We start from the raw sequence: 19817 nt of genomic DNA on the forward strand, positions 1-19817 counted from the left end.
TAACCTTTATTGTGATTGTATTAATAATTTGGAAATAGTGTGTGTAAAGCAACCATGCCACTAATGTATTTTATTTATTAATTTATTGTTGGTTTGTAGCACGCGATGTATAATAATTTAATAATTGTAGCTTTATTTTGACAAATACATTTCCGGTAGTTATTTCAAGACTTCCGTTAGGGGTCGCTGTGTTCACGCTGACTGTGGTCACGTGGTAAACGGAGTAGGACGGCCATCTTCCCTAAAACACAAACAACAAGAGCGTACTATCAATACGCATCGAGATTGGAGAGAGAGAGTTAAAACAGTGAAAACGGAATACGATTCTCGAAGAGGAGCACAGAACACAAACAACTGCACATGCATTCAAAGTCAATGTCGTAGAGTTTGACGGCGCGACTGGACAGTAGAAATTGCTATCGACAGCTCCAGATACGGTGAGCAACTGTCTCTCTCCCCTTGAGTGTTTGTAGCGTTAATGGCAGATGCGTGTTGCATTAAGTTTCATGCAAACTTGGAAAGGACAGGGCAGTGTATATGTTATCAGAAAATGCACACGAGTGCGTAATGGGCTTTAAGTGATCAGTGCATAGGTGGGTAAGAATAAGTCGTGCTGTTTTGGGTTGAGATGGGTTTTTTGTGTTTGACAAGGCAACTCTGGCCGTAGGTTGAAGGCCACGGGAAGCAGCGGAGTGGAGTTTGGTGGGGGAGTGTGCAGGCAATGCACGCGACGCCCCTCTAAACTCCTTTAGACCCCTGCAGTCAAGACAACACGAGACCAACCTGCTTTTTTGGTAGTTTGCTGGTCACCCCAAAAATATTCAGCACGATGTCTTGCCCTTGTATAAAGAAATATGTAGTAGTTTCTGTTGGTTAGTTTAAATCGCAGAAGGACCCTTTTAGCAGTTCGACCCAGTCGTTTGCTCTCCCTATGTCTCGTCTGTTCACATTTTGCACTGTTGCATGAGTATGATTGCAAATGCTCTGTTGCAACAGTTCCTTGTTTAATTGTGAGCTCAAAATGTGCGTTTAAATCCCTAATTATTGTACTGAGTGAGATGGGCCTTAAGTTGTTCTTGAGCTGGTGCACGCCCCTCTCTCAGACATGCATGGGATATTATTGCACAGGCACAAATGCAAGTCCCATATTTGCTTATTGTGACTTTAAATGATATCCCAAAAATCCTCCAGTTATTCTTAAGATGGTGCACGCCACTCTCGCAGACATGCATTCTCATGAAGTACTTTATTTATAAGAACCAGACTCCTCCAGGGAACAGTATTTATTCTCAGAGGTTTATTCGGTTGCTTGGATATTTCTGTTGCTATGACATCTGTAGGTGCTGTGATTAAATCCCTGGGGTTTTCTATTTCCATCTTCGTGTTATTCTGATTGAAATAACCCTTTTTAGTTGTGTCAGTAGTTCTAGAAATATTTTAACATATAAGCTGGCTGAAATGCATGCCATACCCACCCTTACAAAATTACAGTGTTCTAGCAAGCCCTTGTGGCTTTTTGTGGGGACAGTTATACTTTGAGGTACCAAGTGTTTCTAAATGCACAGTCTGTTATAATTTGAATGTGACCGTGTTATTTAAAGGGGTCATGGCATGCATTTTTTTCTTCCTTGGGGTTCACTTATAATGTTAATGATTTTGCACACAAAAAACCCCAGTCATAATGTAGTATATTAAATGAGCTTTTTCTACCCTGTCTTTGGCCCTCTGTCTGAAACACTCAGTTTTGTGTGTACTTCACATTTAAGACACACCCACTGTTATGATTGGCTGATGTCACTGATAAGTAAACGCCATTACAAGTGTGGAACTGTATTTTCCAAGAATGAAAACTTGCAAGCGATTACCAAAATCCCCTAAAAGCACTCAGTCCAGGTAATCATTGATATGAACAAAGAACATATGTCCCAATTTTATGTAAAGCACACAATGAAACTACAACAGTTGTTCGACTGATATAACAATAGTAAACTGAACAAAGTCATCACACTGTTTCTCCCCAATACTTATCAGGCATACAAGTTTTGGTGATAAAATAATGCTGAAATAGTCTAGTCAAACACAAGCTGCAAATGGAGGAGGGTTAATAAATGTGTCTCCGGTCATAGGGAGAGTGTTATAAGGGACGGCCGAACCAGGGATTTTCCTATTTTTTTTCTCCCTGCTTCAAAACGCATCCCGTGTCAGGAAATAAATGATGTTCGCCAGCAGGGGAATCACCTTCGATTGATTCGCCGGTCGACCAGTGGAGGAGGATTCTCCCTCGATTAAATCGCCACTTAAATACAGTAAAACGTGCATCCCAATGTGTTCATTTTGGCCAAAATGCGTGACATCATGGCTATAATGAGACAGATGAGAAAGCTGACAGCCTTACTACCATATGCTTCACCATTGTTTTTCGTTGTGCTCCGCTTTCTTATGGCAATATTACGTGAGGAATTATGAATTTCTTTGGTAAGTAACCATGTAATAAACACAAATTGCTCCACTTTGGAGTCATGATTTAAAAGATCTTTTAAACATTTTTTTTTTTTTTGCAATTTAAAAACAGTTGACCATACAGTTCCTTACATATCAAACAAACACAGGCAGATGAAACATTAGAAATACACTTGTTATTCACCGGGGTTAATGTCGTGTCCAATATTGGTGCCACTGCATCTTTCGGTACAAGTTTCTTTGCAAAGCCTGAATCCTTGGTTCCCAAAACAATTCATCCATAAATCCAAAGAATCCAAATTTATAAACCCATATTGACACAGTTAGAGATTTAATTTGAATTAGCCAGTCATACCTAACATTGAGATCATTCACACGGCTTTGCAGAGATGCAGCTTTTCCACAACCAGGAACACAACAACTTAGGCATGTCGTGATTATTAAATAACCATCTGATTGCAGTTATTTGAGAGAACCACGATTATTGTGCACTTTAAATTCCAATCACATTTTAATGCCCAAAAAAGGGAATTTAAGCGATAATATAATATATAGGCTAAATCTCGGCAACGAGATTCTGTTGAACTCAACAGCATCACTGAGCCGCACTGCGGATGTCAACCAGCAGCTTCTGTCCGGAACAGCACGTGAACCGTTCTCAAGTGCTCTGATGCACGCGCTGTCAGCAAAGGCTCGCGCCATACTCCCGTGAAAATATAAACGACCAAGTATAAAATTTCATAATAAAGGCAAAGCGCTCAAGCTTCACTTTAAATGATCGTGTACTGGCAAACATTTCTGGTCATTGTGAGTTAATATATGCAATGTTAATGACACGCAGTGAAGCGGAGGAGATGCACACTTACTCTAGTTCTGTGGAGTGATAAAATAATGAAACAAAATCTCAAAGGTTTTGCTTCATGAGAAATAAGGGCTCGTGGGTTTAATCAAAGAGCATTTAAATAACGTGAGAAAGTGAAGAAATTAAGACAGAAGTATTTTACTATTGCAAAATATAGTATATAAAACAAATTATATAATATAAAATACAGGAGTTCCAAAACAACACAAAACTGACCAAAACTAAAGTTGACCAAAAAGAGAGGCATATTTTAAGTATTTAGAAATATTTTGATATTTAAAACATTATTTTCATGTCATTCATATGTTTTTAAAGTCTTAAAAGGAAGTCATATATCCCTATTTTATTATTTGAATTATATCTTTGAAGTTAAATATGAAATATGACAATATTTATATGACAATTAATCGTGAAAGCCCTAAAAGAGACAATTAATCATCATAGCCCTAAAACTAGTGGTGCACCATTCAGGAAATTTGAGGCCGATACCGATCTCTGATTTTTAACACTAGGATCCGCTGATACCAATTTTTAAAAAGGGCCCTTTGCCACACTTTTGCAAGTTATATTGTGCAGTTATATCTTTATCCCCCACATAGTAAAATTACGGTAACACTTTATATTTGTTAACATCATTTAACAACATTACTGTAGTTAACATGAACTAATAAACTTAATCTTTGTTACAGCATATAATATTACATTTTTAAAATCAGAAGTTGTATTAGTTAACATTAGTTAATGCTCTATGAACTAACAATGAACAATTGTAATTTTATTAACTAACATTACAATGAATAAATGCTGTAAAAAAGATATTGTTCATTGTTTGTTCATGATACCTAATGTATTAATGTCAACAAAATTACATTAATTGTGAATTGCTAACATTTATTTGTTTTGAAACAGTTATGAATAGTTCTGTTGTCAATATCAAAAGGTCATTGTGACATACTGGTAACCAAAAACCATGAGAGCATCACACACAGCAGAGATACGCTCAAAAATAAGAAAAATATATCCATTACAAGCTCTAAAACTGCTCTAGTGAGAAATCGTTAATATCTATGATTTGTTTACTGTCTTTGGCATTTTACCGTAACACAAATCACTAATTACACTATGTAACACTTTTTTTTGTTCTTTTTTTTTATTTTTTATTCCTGGGTAATAAGTGTTATTTCCTAATTGCTTATGCCTCAAAAGTATAGAAAATGGCTATTATTCCCCACAAACTTTGCTTTTGTTACCAGGACAGTGATATTTTGAAATGTACCTATTTCTAATGAGAAAACGGGCGAATTGTGTCTTTTCGTTCACAAAGTCAGAAAAAACAACATATGAATCCAAATTAACATGTATTTATACTAAAGTAATATTCAAAGGCGTGCTGGTCCATAATGGTAACAAGTACCCGTCTCTTCCCCTGGCTCACTCGGTGTATCTCAAAGAGGATTACAACAGCATCAAGACCTTGCTGGATGCCTTGAAGTATAAGTATGGCTGATGGGTCTCCAAGGCGGTTTTACCAAGTTTCCCTGCTATCTTTGCCTTTGGGACAGCAGGGACACCAAGGCGCACTACCACAGGCGGGACTGGCCACAGCGGACCGAGTTCTCAGTGGGGAGGAACAACTTCAAGTGGGAGCCACTGGTGGACCCCCGGATGGTGCTGATGCCACCACTGCACATCAAATTGGGCCTTATGAAACAATTTGTCAGAGCTCTAGATAAGGAGTCGGCAGCCTTCAAGTACCTTCAAGACTTCTTCCCTAAGCTGTCTGAGGCAAAGGTCAAAGCCGGTGTCTTCGTCAGACCACAGATAAAGAAGGATTTTGGATTCATATGTTGTTTTTTTCTGACTTTATGTGAACGAAAAGACAAATTCGCCCGTTTTCTCATTGGAAATAGGTACATTTCAAAATATCACTGTCTTGGTCACAAAAGCAAATTTTGTGGGGAATAATAGCCATTTTCTATACTTTTGAGGCATAAGCAATTAGGAAATAACACTTACTACCCAGGAACAAAAATTTTGTTACATAGTCTTAGTGAAGTGCAAATACGTGAAGACGCGGTGCCGTTATGGTTAAAATGTAATTGCTGTGATTAGTGGTAATGTGACCAACATTAATCAGATTTAAATTGGGATCCTCACAGAATAGCGCTGAGATGAGAGACTGATGAGATGTTGAGAGTACCTGGAGAGCGCGCATGTTTGATTGACACCACGAGTGAGCACGTTGAAGGGAGTGAAGCTGAAAGTGCTCATGATCGCTCAAACAGATTGTCATGACTCAAGTTACATAACATATACTCAGATTTGTATACGCATGTTTATTTGTTGTTTAATTGGTTTTATACACGTTTGCAGTCTCTTTATCCTCTCCGTGCTCACAGTTCAGCGATTCAGAATTACTACTGTAATGACTCTAGAAAATGGCCAACTTAATATTCATACACGTGTAATTCTTACACATTTGTAAAAACAAACCTGCATATTCATCTGAATAACAGCATGTCTGAAAGTTTGAATTCGTGAATATTTGTTTGACAGTCGTTAGCCAAATTTTATAATCGTGACCGCCTTAGAACAATATGTCAACACAACGCAATGATTTTATATGTTGTGGAGATGTCATTTGCATATATGCGCCACCGTGAATCGTGTCTTAGCATGTGCACTGTCCACCAGGCTGACATATTTCTTTGTTTTTAAAGGTACACTCATCTTGGACTTACACTTAGACCTAACAACGTGAATGCAGCATCATACAAACGCAATAGTTTTCTGATGCCAATGTTGAAATTCCCTATACACAGTCAGCCGTGATTAATCCATGAGTGAAGGTGTTTCTCAATGCTGAAATGGCGGTCACACTACACTTAGCGCACCATTCAAACGCATCCGAAGGCAGGAGACCGGAAACGTAAGCTCATGTGAAGAAATTGCGAATGATACTGCATCCCAAAGTTCAGGTTTGGTGAACTCTGAACCGCAAATCTGTATGACGAGAGCACATGTGACCAATAGAAGATCAAAACGTCACACACTGACCTCTTGGCTCAATACAAAGAATACATATTTTAAAGCTGTGTGTTTTATTGTTGCAGGAAAGTAAATAGACAATATATTTTAAAATGTTTAATAGAATATTATTGGTTATTTGCGAAATATGATTTACTTACACCAGAAGCCCTCCCGCGTGACATCATATCGGGATCCGTTGCGTTGTCCGAAAAAAAAAAAAATAGCATGCTCCAAGCCTAGCGTGACCACCCCTTAAGAATGCAGAGAATCGTGGGCCTGGGTAGCTCAGTGGTAAAAGACGCTGGCTACCACTCCTGGAGTTCTCTAGTTCGAATCCCAGGGCATGCTGAGTGACTCCAGCCAGGTCTCCTAAGCAACCAAATTGGCCCGGTTGCTAGGGAGGGTAGAGTCACATGGGGTAACCTCCTCGTGATCGCTATAATGTGGTTCATTCTCGGTGGGGCGCATGGTGAGTTGAGCGTGGTTGCCGCGGTGGATGGTGTGAAGCCTCCACACACACTGTGTCTCCATGGCAACGCGCTCAACAAGCCACGTGATAAGATGCGGGTTGACGATCTCAGATGCAGAGGCAACTGGGATTCGTCCTCCGCCACCCAGACTGAGGCGAATCACTTCGCGACCACGAGGACTTAAAAAAAAAAAAAAAAGCACATTGGGAATTGGGCATTCCAAATTGGGAGAAAAAAAAAAAAAAGAATGCAGAGAATGGACTTGCATTCTTATGAAGACCCATCTTACCAAGCTACCTTGGAAGAATGAACTCGGAAGGACATGAGGATGTAGAACATATCTATTGTGAGCTTTGAGATGTGCTGCGATCTTCCTGTTGCACAATTAATTGAGTACATTTGTAGCCAGTGAGAGAACTACTGGCATTATCACACCAGTGATAGATAAATTTATTAAAATCATGCCCAACAGAACAACACATTTTGACAGAATATAACGACTCTCATTAGCCGTCAGACTTTCGCAAGCGTACAGCAGGAAACTCTTGAGGGAAAACACAATGGTTAATGTCCTTCGTCTGCCACCGTAGTACCGGGTTCTTGCCCAAAAGTCCCCATCCTATGCATCCTCGATATTCGGCCTGAACAAGAATCACCCATCCAGGTAATTTTATTCATTCTCGGTACTTGCGTTCTTGAGTATTGGAATTGAACTTCTGCAGTGGATGATGACGTTGAATGAGTCCACGAGAACTTAAGAACACAAAAGAATGCACATTGAGAAACAGCCAATGTTTCCAATAACAGAGTGGTTACTAAGATTAAGCAAGAAGTATACGACTGATCATTTGATCTAACATGGCTGCTCCCATAATGCAGACCCTCTCCATGTAAAATAAAACAGCATTTATAAGATTACTGACATGAGTCCTCATCTCATGTTAGTTTCCATGATCAAAATTACTGTTCATTTCTTTAGGAGTAACACTTTTTAAAGAGGAAAAAATAATGATGAGGATATTGTGTGAGGATTTCTTGTTTTCTCCTGCAGGTAAAGAAGAGAGAGGGATTGTCTGGAGTGAGGAGAGGTCACCAGCTGGGGCCTGGTCCACACAGCTTTGCCAATACAACGGAAAGAGATAGAAAGACACACACAAACACACAGAGAAGGAGAGCAAGAGTTTTGGAGGCTCATAACTGCTACTGGCAGCTGTATTATCAACAAATTAGTTTAGTCTCGTTTTTGTCGGTTTGTTTCATTCCCTACAGTCAGTCGACTTTAGTAAGTATCAGACTGTGCAGTTATCGCAGTCACACAAGTATTACTCATTTTAGGGGTTTTCATTTATGTTTTTGGTTTCTGTTTGTTTGCATTTGTTTGTTTCCATCGGCTGTGAACAGGAGATCTCTTTTTTGCTTTTTTTGCTCTCCTGTACACACGCCCTGATTTAAGGCAGCTATATCCCTCATATCTTAATTTGGAAACTCTTAAAAAACACACGCACACATACAAACTAACATACACACCTGTCGGCCCTCTCATCCCAACCTGGTCCAGCCTGCTCTTGCCTGCGCCGCTCCCCTGGACAGGGTAAGAGTTACATAAAAATTAGTTTTTATTGTTTGCAGTGTTCATGCAAACTGCAGTGTAATACAAGCATTTGTGTGTGAAAGGGAGTGTGTGTAGAACATGTTTCACTGTGTTGCATGGTCATATTCAGGTGTTTTTGTTTGCAGACTTTCATCTCTGAGAAGGAAAGAAGAATATGACTGCTGAAACACTTAACTTCGGCCCAGAATGGTAACATCTCTGTCTCATATATTCTCCCTTCCTCTTCTCTCTCTGGCTCAGTTTGCATCTGTTATTAAGATGCTGTTTGGGTGATCCGTTAGAAACGGTTTCACGGTTAGAAAGTACAACGTTTTTGAGATATGTCTACTTCGTTCAACTACGTTCGGAGGTGGTTGAATGTAGTTGAAAATGCGTGCTACCAGATTGGGCTCGTAGTGTAAATGATCATCCATTCGAAAGTGCCGCCCAGTAGGGCTGGGTGAAATGGCCAAAATTATCACTGTATTTTTTTTCTGATATCGATATTTATCACGATATACATTTCATATCATTTAACTTTTTTTCTTTTTTTTTTTTTTTTAAACTTTTTTGTGCTTTATAATCTTGCAGTAACATACTGACGTAGTGAGACTCTCCCCTTGAAATCCAAACACAAGTGCTCAAAAGAGATGCGTATTACAACTAGGTGTAAGTGGTTATGTGTCTTGTCTGTCCATGTGAGATTACTTCTCCCAAAATGAATCTTAATACCAGGGCGTTTTATTTTATTTATTTATTTTTATTAGCATTTCCCTAAGCTTTTTCTCTCCACTAAGTCAAAATTTTCTGGTGTTTTCGTATTTCACAACTGACCTTTCCCTTGGTTTATCATCCTGACCAGTTTTGGGGGTAACGCGATAAAGTAACGTGCGTTACGTAATCAGATTTCTTTTTCGAGTAACGAGTAAAGTAATATTTTTTTATTTTAGACCATAATATCTGAGTTATATTTTTAAATAAGTAAAACGTTGCTTTTGTACACCTCTCCTTTCCCTGAGTAAAAGTGTGCAAACTTCAAGGAGGGGCATGATGGGCTCTGTAGTTCTAGAGAGTGGGAGGCTTCCTAGAGATGTTCAGTGAAGTTGTAGTATGTGTGTGCATGATGGGCACTGTAGTGTGCGCATGATGGGTATTGTAGTTCTAGAGAGTATGAGCCATGCTTATCAGCGATGGGCAGAGCACAACAAGTCAGAGATTTATATTTTAAAAATGGCAAAATATTGCCGGTAAAGGAATGTAAATCTGAACGCTTCAGTGGAATCCAGTTGTACTCATCATTTGCAGCAGTGGATTTTTTTGTGCAGCTGTCATAAACTTTGCCATTGTCATGACAATCACAGCAAGAGTTAAGAAACGTGTTCTCATAAGGCAACATTTTGTCAAAAATGTAACATTCGAGTAAGTGATACTTTGATTCTCGTGATTGATTCATGTAAGCTGCATTTAAAAGTGTGTAAACACACATTTTCGCGGTATAATATAGCACAGGCATAATTATACAGATACATACAATGTGGAATGAACGCTGAATGTTTGTGCATCCGAATTGCTATGTTTTAAAGCTGCCCGTATTTATTTCTCTAGGATCAGTTTGCATCCGAACTGCTCTGTGTTGAAGCATTTAATATTCAAAATAAAACGCGATTGATTCATGTGTAAATACACGCTGCATTAAAATATCAGTAAACATGTTTAGGCAACGAGATTATAAAACTAGTCTTCCACGACACGATGAAATACTCGCTCAATTCACTGACGTATGCAGCCGAACTGCTATGTGATACAACTCCCCTTAACTGGGAGAATGGGATGAGAAAAGCTGACTCTGGATCAGCAGCTGCGAGCAACGTACTACATGATTTGTGTATGCAGACAAAATGTCTTAATTTCTTAAAATATTCAACATTTTTGTTCTGTAATAAACAAGTAATTTGATTCGTGAAACATAAAGTTGTGAAGAAATTTTGGAAGTATTAAAAACGATTCCATTCAAGTTGTATCAACCTGCACGTTTTCAGTTGTATGCGATCAACCAGTGGTGTCTGTACACACCGTGGATCAGCTCAAAACAAGTGTGCACTGAGATGACTTAAGTGAAAAATATTCATTTATTCATCAGATTATTCCTTGAAAATGTTAGGTTGGCATTCCCCACTGAATTTTATCCTGACTTCTGAAAAACCTCTAAAGTTGACTCATTGGCATTGTCGATGTGCACAGCACATGATGAAATATATGATGCAGGTTCAAGTGTTGGACTTTGCTGCTGTAGGTAAGGCAGTGGTTATTCTTCATCATTCATGTTGGCTGCCATGTCGATGAAAAAACAAATCATGCATATTCATGATATTGAGTCTTTATTATAAATATGACGTGAAGACCTACTGATTGTGGACTTTCTAAATATCTGTTTGTTTAGTGTGTTGTTTTGACATGAGTATTGTACAGTAGTTAGCATGACCTGTAGTGTCTCTACATATCTCTTGTATTTGTATTGAATGCACAGCAGAAGAAAGAGTGGCGGTGAGAAAAAGTAACGCAAAAGTAACGTAGCACTTTGCTTTCCATAAAAAGTACATTTTGAATTAAATTAGTTACTTTTTAAGGAGTAACGCAATATTCTAATGAGTTACTTTTAAAAGTAACGTTACCCAACGCTGGTCCTGACTCTCTCTCTCTTTTTTTTTTTCCTTTTCTATTTGCTTCTTATAACACAAGACAGTTTCTTTATTTGAATCACCTCTTTATTTTCTCCAAAGTTTCTGACTCATCATTCCCTACTTCCCAACCCCCTTCCATGTCCATATATCTTCTTGGCACTCACTAAATGATTATGCAGAAAGTAAACCATTAGGCGTGGTTGTTTGAACTAAGGTTCCTCTGTGCATAGTTGGTCTTTGGCCAACAAAAATGGGTTTCTGAGTTTGACATGTACATTTCAGGGGTGGTGTGTTTCCTCAAAGCCTTCTTCATCAGATTATCTCAGCAGGGTAGTGTTTGTGTAAAGTTTAAACAGCCACCCGGGGCTCTGACAGATCCTAAAATAAAGCAGAATATATAGTTGCCATTGACAGGGCTGTCCTTGGATGTTAGCCAAGTGTGGGACGTTCATTAATGAAGCTTCCAGAATGTTGCTGCTGGATCGGTTTTGATTCTCTCTCTCTCTCTCTCTCTCTCTCTCTCTCTCTCTCTCTCTCTCTCTCTCTCTGTCAGGCTCCGTGCACTTTCCAGTGGAGGCAGTGTGTCTTCCCCTCCTGCCTCTCCTGCTATGCCAAAGTACAAGCTGGCCGAGTACCGTTATGGCCGAGAGGAGATGCTAGCACTTTATGTCAAAGACAACAAGGTGGGAAAGCACTTACAACAAATCTTGACACAGATTTTTCAATCTTGTGGGTTCTTTTGTGGCCTATATTTAAGCCTACAGTGCTGTGAAAAAGTATTTGCCCCCACCCTGATTTAAAAAATGTAAACAACATAAAAGCAAGCTGAGTAAACACAAAATACAGTTTTTAAATGATAATGTTATTTATTGAAGCACAAAAATTGTCCAATACCAACTGGGACTGTGTGAATAAGTAGGTTGGTGCTAATCCACTGGCAAACATCGGCAGTGGACGTGCAGCTAATAGACGCCCCTGAAAATTACATACTTAAAAATAAATAGTTACAGTTCATGAACCCATTTTATTGCAAAACCCGGTCTGTTTTTGAAAGTCTGCTTATGTTTTTTTTTGTCTTAATGTACATTGTTTTATATCTATATCACTGTGCCTGTTTTATTCTCATGGCATTAAAAATAGCAGTGAGGTTCAGCAGTTCGTTTGCACTAAGCTCGTAGTAAAATATCGCATGAAAAGACACTTTACATGCAATATTTTACTGTAGACAAACGAATTGCAGAACCACACTGTTATTTTTATTGTAAGAATAATATAACTAAGTACTGCAATAATTTACGGTAAATTAAGAAAAGATCGTGAGCCAGTGTTTTATATTATTTTTAATATTATTAATCATATTTTATAATATACCTGTTATTCTTAGTATACATTATTCCACATGTATTTATAGCACTGTACCTTGTGTTATTTTAGCCAGGCATTAATCCAGGCATTTTAAAAAGAGAAGTTGGGTTCGGGAGTATATATGGAATATATATGTAGCAAAATACATCTGAAAATATAAATAGGACATATATTTATGCAACAGAGTTCTTTACTCATCTCACTCGCATAAAAAAAATTATATTCTGCTCAATGCATCAACATCTTGGAAGGAACATAATGAAACAGTTATGACAAATTAGGTAAATACATTTCTATCCTTTTGTCCATTGACTAATCCTCCTATCTGTCTGCCATTGTAACACCCATATCACCAACACAATTTTTTTTCAATAGCGATATGTTTCATAAGTCTTTGATAAAACAAGTATAGAAAACGTTAAGTGGACTATTTTCACACATTCCATCATAAAATGCAATAAAAGAGGGCAACAGGTGCATACTATGACCAATGTTAGCATGCTAGCATTAGCATTAGTGATATGAATCTACTGCAAATATCTTTCAATTATCATTGAGAGGTTATAACATCTTTTACTGATCTCATGTGGATTCCATTCATAGAATGAGGCAGAAAGCATGGTATTAATTGAATATACAGCCTGAAGCAAATAACCTCAGCTGACGTCCTTCAGCGATTTGATTGCGCATGATGTCATGGATACTTGGGCTATGTCTCATTTGGAAGGCTGCATGCTAGGTAGGACACGTCCTTTGAAGGCTGCGGTGTACCGAGCGTCCTCCTTTAAACAAGTCTTGTTTAAACAAGACTACCTTCGTAGGACAAACAGGAAATGGCTGCTATGACAGCACGCCACTCTTTATCAAGCGCGCTTTGAGTGAGAAGGGAACAAATTCCCTTTTGGAAGGGAATGTATGAGGTAAAATTTAGGAGAGTTATAATGATGTAAAGAGAAAAGAAAATAGATTTTACAGGTGTGCTTTTAGTCTAATATTAAACATATTAATATAATTATACATATTATATACTCTGCACCCATCTACTGAGGTACTTCAACTTGGAAATTAACATTACTTGCGTTTGAACATCATATTTACGGGCAAATTAGCGTCATTTTTTTTTTTAGACATTTCCGTTGAAGCAAAGAATTGTGGGTTGTGAGTGCCCATGAAGGATACACCTCATGCATCCTCCGAATTCCTGTGAAAGAAGGTCACATTCGAAGGCTGCATTTGAAGTGTCCTACTTGCTTTTCTGAAATGAGACGTATGTGGTCGACAAATGCAACCTCCGGAGGACGCATCCTTCCAAACGAGACACAGCCTTGGACAGAGAAATGAAGTCTGTAGTTCAACAACGCAAAACCCAGCATTAGTTCCACTATAACTTCCCATGTAAATGTAGTTGAACTCCTAGTTCAACCAAAATAATTAAAAATTGATTTGGTGCATAATGCGGGACTTTTAAATTTTAATGTAGCTTAAGCACTTAATCAGTCCACAAACACAAGGCAGTTGCATTCTATATTTATATATAAAAACCTTTTTCTTTCTTCTGTGTCTGTCTTCTGCTCTAACTTCTGTATTTCTCCATCTACGAATAGAACTTAGCAGTGGGATGCTGTGGATATTGTTGGCTTTTGTATGACAAATTGATTGTGTTCCTCATTTTGTAAGTGGCTTTAGATGAAAGTGTCTGCTAAATGACTAAATATAAATGTAAACTGCTCTTACCTCATCCAGTCTCATAATGAATGTCTTTAGTGGAGTTCAGATGGCCTGAGGTTTAACACAGTGTATTTAATACGTGTTTCCACTGGTTGGATTTAAAATGCAAAAAATGCATCTTACCTGAACTGACACAAGTCATGAAGAGGCTGTGTGTTACAGTGCTTTAACAATGCTTCACGGCGTGCCTACGAACACCCCTTACCTTTGTAAAATCACTGTAACATGACCTCTCGTGACTTATTACTAGGGCTGTTGGTTTAACGCGTTAATTTAGTAAGATTTTAATTTTATAAAACATAATGCTTTAAAAAAAATTACGCAATTAATCAAGTCCCCGGACCATAATTTCTACCATCGGAGTAATTCAAACTTGAAGTACCACCAGTTTTCAGCAGGGGGCAGTAAGCAGAACTCCAGCTGAACACGCAGCTGTACAAAGAACAAACCAAACTCGCGCTTACTTGACACTAGTGACAGCACAAGATGAGGACGCGTTCTTGTGTTCAAACACAGCTGGACGGAGCGCAAATCTGAATGCAGGGATCTCGATGTGTGTTTTTCTTTCAAACTGTTTAACTTGACATGACCTAAAAACGCTGTGTTTATGATGCAACCAAAGTGAGTTGCTCAAAGCATCCTTCTGACAGATGTACATTGATGCAGTCTTTGAAATGCCCTTATAATAAATCTATCTCAGACAGATTGACGAATTCAGTTGCAAAATGGATTGCTTTGGACTCTATACCAATGATAGGCTTATGTTCAATAACATATTGTCTAATCAATGCTTTACTCGTCTGCCACAATAAACTCTTACCTGCAGCAGTCTCTTAATAAACATCTTTAGTGCCATTCACATGGCCTGAGGTTTAACACGGAGAGTGTTTAATACATGTTTCCACTGGTTGGTTTGAAAATGTCAAAAATGTGTCTTACTTGGACTGACGCAAGCCTTGAAGGTTTCTACAGGCAATGGTGGAGCCAAAACTCTGTTGCAAAAAATAAAATAAAAAATAGACTAGAGTCATGAAATAATAAAGCAAGAAGGCACCTGTAGTCATTAAAAACATTTATCAATAATAAGTTATATTAGCCTAACTAGTTAAATGTATTTGTAATTGTTTTGTTTTTGCAGAGGAGCATGTGTTTTTGGTGTAATTAAACTTTTAATGTGTTTGAAATGGGTTTTCTATAAGCCACTCACACAGCAAGTCCTCTATAGTACCAGTATCAGGATTGTGAAAAATAAAAATCTACAGTATAACCATAAAAAAAGGAAGTGGCACATTAAAGTGGTCAACAAAATGTCAAAGCTGATTGCAACATCAGAACTCAGTTAGTGTTTGTTGTGGAATTCTGTGTCAGAATATTGCAAGTTTAAAACTGACTTTGATCTGTCTGACAGCCCAAATGTTAAAACTTTTTGTTAAAAGGTTTCTCTGTCCAGTGAGTGCGAGTAAGTATTTCTCCAGTTAACCTGACATTTTCAGTCATTTATTTGAAACAGTGCAGTGAGTCATAGTCTTGGATTGTGTGTGTTTTCAGGTCCCTGAAGAAATGCAGGATAAGGAGTTTGCTACTATTCTGCAGGACGAGCCTCAACAGCCGCTGGCACTATTGCCTCTGACTGAAGAGGAGCAGGTAATGCGCACACACACATACACACACTGATTTGACATACATCACAAACACTCTCCTGTGCATGTCATTCACACTCTCCTATAAAAACACCCTTAGCGCTATTATCATTTTATCAGTAGAGATCTTGTGGTTTTTGACGTGGTCCTTGTTTCATTCCTGATGTGTTTTCTCTGTCTGCAGAGGAACTTTTCCATGTCTGTCAACAGCGTGGCTGTGCTGAGGCTTATGGGTAAAGGGGGTGGGGCCGTCCCGGCTGGGGTGAACCGAGGCCGAGGCGGCGTGCGAGGCGGCCGAGGTAAGTTAACCTATTAATGTGTATAAGTGTGTATAACACTAGTGCACATTACCAGTCAAAAGTTGGTATGCATTTGGCTGAATGTATGGTTTTCATTATCTTAACCTTTTCTCTAACCTTTTGCTTAAAGGAATAGTGCACCTGAAAGTGAAATTCTGTTATCGTTTACCCGCCTTTTTCATTCTAAATCTGTATGACATTCTTTTTCTTTTGTGAAACACAAAAGATGTATTTTTTTAAGAATGTTCTGCCTGCTCTTTTCCACATAATTATGAAAGTGAATGGGCTGGAGTGCTATATTCCAAATCTTTTGAACCCATATGATAACTTTGTTTGAAAAACACTGAAAATTAAGTTGTTATTCAATATAAAATCTTACTCTTCATTGTAGAATCAATTGTGGCACCATTAGCATCTGTCACCTCATAACTACCTTAAAGAATCTAAAATAGAAAAGTTTTCTTTTGTTTAACATAATTCATACACTGCCATTGGTGTTTAGTTCATAGTTTTGATGACTTTACTATTACTAAATTAAAGGAATATTCTGGGTTCAATATAAGTTAAGCCAAGTCGTCAGCATTTGTGGCGCAATGTTGATTACCACAAAAAATAATTGACACGTCAGTCCTTTTCTTTAAAATAAGCTAAAATCATGGTTACAGTGAGGCACTGTTGTGGAAGTGAATGGGGGCCAATCAATATACGTTAAAATACTCTGTTTCAAAATATTATAGCCACAAGACATAAACAATATGCGTGTAAACATGATTTTAATGTGATAAAATCGCTTACTAACTTTTTGTGTTATTTCCAATTAAAAACTTCACTGCCATGACGAAATAACGGCGTAAACCCTAAAACCCAAAAACGTCTGTTTTTTTTAAGGCTCAAATAATACACAAGTTTTAACAGAATTTTATAAAATTATAGGCTTCAAATTTCTGCCTTTTAAACCCTCCAAAAATTGGCCCCATTAACTTCTATTGTAAGTGCCTCACTGTAACCTTGATTTTTGCTTCTTTTTTTTTTTTTTTTTTTAAAGAAAAGGATGGACGGGGCCTGGGTAGCTCAGCAAATATTGACGCTGACTACCACCCCTGGAGTTGCGAGATTGAAACCAGGGCGTGCTGAGTGACTCCAGCCAGGTCTCCTAAGCAACCAAATTGGCCCGGTTGCTAGGAAGGGTAGAGTCACATGGGGTAACCTCCGCGTGGTCACGATTAGTGGTTCTCGCTCTCAGTGGGGTGCGTGGTAAGTTGTGCGTGTATCGCGGAGAGTAGCATGAGCCTCCACATGCTGTGAGTCTCCGCGGTGTCATGCACAACGAGCCACGTGATAAGATGCGCCGATTGACGGTCTCAGAAGTGGAGGCAACTGGGACTTGTCCTCCCCCACCCGGATTGAAGTGAGTAACCGTGCCACCACGAGGACCTAGTAAGTAGTGGGAATTGGGCATTTCAAATTGGGGAGAAAATTTAAAAAAGAAAAGAATGGACGAGTCGAAATAATTTTTTTCTGGTAATCAACATTATTCCACAAATGCTGTCGATTGAGCTTCATTTCTATTGGACCCGGAATATTACTTTTAAGGAAGATGGTAACAATGAAGAATGAGTTGGTATCTCCAGACTTTAGACATGTAGTGTTGTATATCACATTATGTGTATAGGGCGAGGAAGAGGAGAGGGAGGATTCTACCAAAGAAGCAGTGAGGAAGGAGAGGGTGGATTCGGTCGAAGTGTTCGAGAGATCCATCGTAGCCAGAGCTGGGATGACAGGTATTCTCTCAGCTTCTTTTTTCCCCTTTCTTTAACATTTAAATCTATCTCTTTCCATCTTTCCACCTATTTAAGTTAATGCATCTTGTTGTGATCTCAGTTTATCTCAGTAAACAAAAATCTGCTTTGTGTTATCGGCATGGTACAAAACCTAGAGTCAAATCAAAAGCTGCCTTTGCTAAGCCTTTCACTCTTTATCTGCAGAGGCGAGAGGCGTTTTGAGAAACCACTGCGGAGGGATGGCGTGCGACTCGGTTTCGAGGAAGGGGCTCCTGGTGTGAGAAAGGAGTTTATGCGGTCTGACAGCGACAACTGGCGCACGCTGAGAGAGGAGCAGGAAGAGGAGGACACGGGAGAGCCTGGAAGCAGCTGGAGAATCACTGGCACACGAAGAGATGGTACACACATGGACACGTCACATATACTTGCCATGAGTTCGGTTACACATGTACACATTTGTTCTTAGTCAACATGAAATCAAAATGGACCCAATTTACTTTCTAAATAAGTGTCGATCAGTGCATGGAATTGTAAAGGGAAAAAAAGTTTTTCATATTCAGAATAACTTTCTCTACCTCTGAAACTATTTTCAATGTAACCAAGGCCACACGGGAGGGGAAAGATGATACAGTTGACTTAACAATCAAATCAAGTTTTGATGGACAAAATGCCGCCCTGTATTCTTTTTTTTTAACTTTGTTTCTTATTTAAAAACATTGGTAATGACATTTTATATAGTTTTAAAAAAATTAATCTCTGCAAATCCCTCTCTTTTTTTCCCCGTCACGTTCTCCTGTCCAGACGGTGGTCCTCGCTCAGCTGGTTGGCGGGAACACAGTGGTCCGGGTGAAGTTCGCCGCAAGAAGTTTGACTTTGACTTCCGGGATGGAGGGAATGAAGGAGGTAGAAGGAGAGCAGGAAGTGAAGGAGCAGAGGAGGAGAGAGATGGTCTGCCAGAGTGGTGCACAGATGAGGAAGATGGAGAAATGGGAACCTTTGATTCCTCAGGAGCATTTATGTCTGTTAAGGTGAGAAGATAACCTCTAGTTTCTAATGACCTATTATTTAAAATTTTCTGTATTTTTAATTTTCTTCTATTTTTACAGAAGGGCCCAAAAGACCCCATTCCAGAAGAAGACTTTGAGTTCCAGGGATTGGAGGATGAGGAAGAGGATAGTACTAATCAAGAGAAGGGGAACGGCAGTGGTGCAGAAAGTGAGAAAGGTGAGGCGATATATTGACAAAATATGATGCGTAGTCTAAAATAGGATGTAAACATCTCTGCAACTGGGCAGCTATATTTTTTAACAAACAGCATTAAAGTGCAGCTCCAGTCTACTTAAATGGGGAAACACTTAAATCTCCAAAATGGTACGTCAAGATTACAATCAAAGAACATATTTTAAACCATGCTAAAAAGGACTTTCTTTTTTGCATTTGTTACCCGTTGGGCATTTCAATTTCTCCCACTCATTTTAATACAGTGGCCCGTCTCAGAGCTAAATAGTTTCTAGTTGTAGTCCTTGAAGGTGTCCTCAGTATATTGTTTGTGTCGACTTGGACAAATAGTGGTGTAGATGCAGCATCATTCAAATGCAATAGTTTTCAGTTACAGATGCCATTGTAGAAATGTACTATTCTTATCAGACATGATTAATTTAATCCAAGAGTGAAAGTGTCCAATAACAGGGTGGTCACTGAGACAAGCAGCATGTGGTATTCAGCTGGTCATGTGACATTGCTGCTTCCATGAGAATAAAATTAGTGCATATTTAATTAGCATTGTGATAGCAACATGGATTTTTAAAAACACAGTAGCTTCAAAATTAATGTTTAAGGTATGACTTTGTGAACAAAACGTGAAAGTAATTTTAACCACTGGCCTTATTTTCCTTGTATGTCTAAAACTG

At 38.6% G+C, this 19817-nt stretch overlaps 1 protein-coding gene across 4 annotated transcripts in view; it reads left to right on the forward strand.

Moving 5' to 3' along the window:
* The first annotated feature begins 210 nt into the window (after positions 1–210).
* gigyf1a (GRB10 interacting GYF protein 1a) overlaps positions 211–19817 on the forward strand; it is a 56013-nt gene continuing 36406 nt past the window's right edge. For 2 of the 4 annotated variants that reach the window (XM_051707961.1, XM_051707988.1), the window contains exons 1-10: positions 212–437; positions 7874–8413; positions 8560–8623; positions 11648–11777; positions 15736–15831; positions 16012–16126; positions 17799–17907; positions 18112–18305; positions 18709–18935; positions 19014–19131. In XM_051707961.1, coding sequence (XP_051563921.1) covers positions 8589–8623; positions 11648–11777; positions 15736–15831; positions 16012–16126; positions 17799–17907; positions 18112–18305; positions 18709–18935; positions 19014–19131 — 1024 coding nt within the window. In that variant the 5' untranslated portion in view covers positions 212–437; positions 7874–8413; positions 8560–8588. Of the gene's footprint in view, positions 438–7873; positions 8414–8543; positions 8624–11647; positions 11778–15735; positions 15832–16011; positions 16127–17798; positions 17908–18111; positions 18306–18708; positions 18936–19013; positions 19132–19817 lie in introns of all 4 variants that reach the window. The other 2 variants (XM_051707981.1, XM_051707971.1) reach the window with 2 other exon arrangements.

The sequence above is a fragment of the Myxocyprinus asiaticus genome, chromosome 1 (genome assembly GCF_019703515.2).
Source record: "Myxocyprinus asiaticus isolate MX2 ecotype Aquarium Trade chromosome 1, UBuf_Myxa_2, whole genome shotgun sequence".
In the NCBI taxonomy this organism is placed as follows: Eukaryota; Metazoa; Chordata; class Actinopteri; order Cypriniformes; family Catostomidae; genus Myxocyprinus; species Myxocyprinus asiaticus.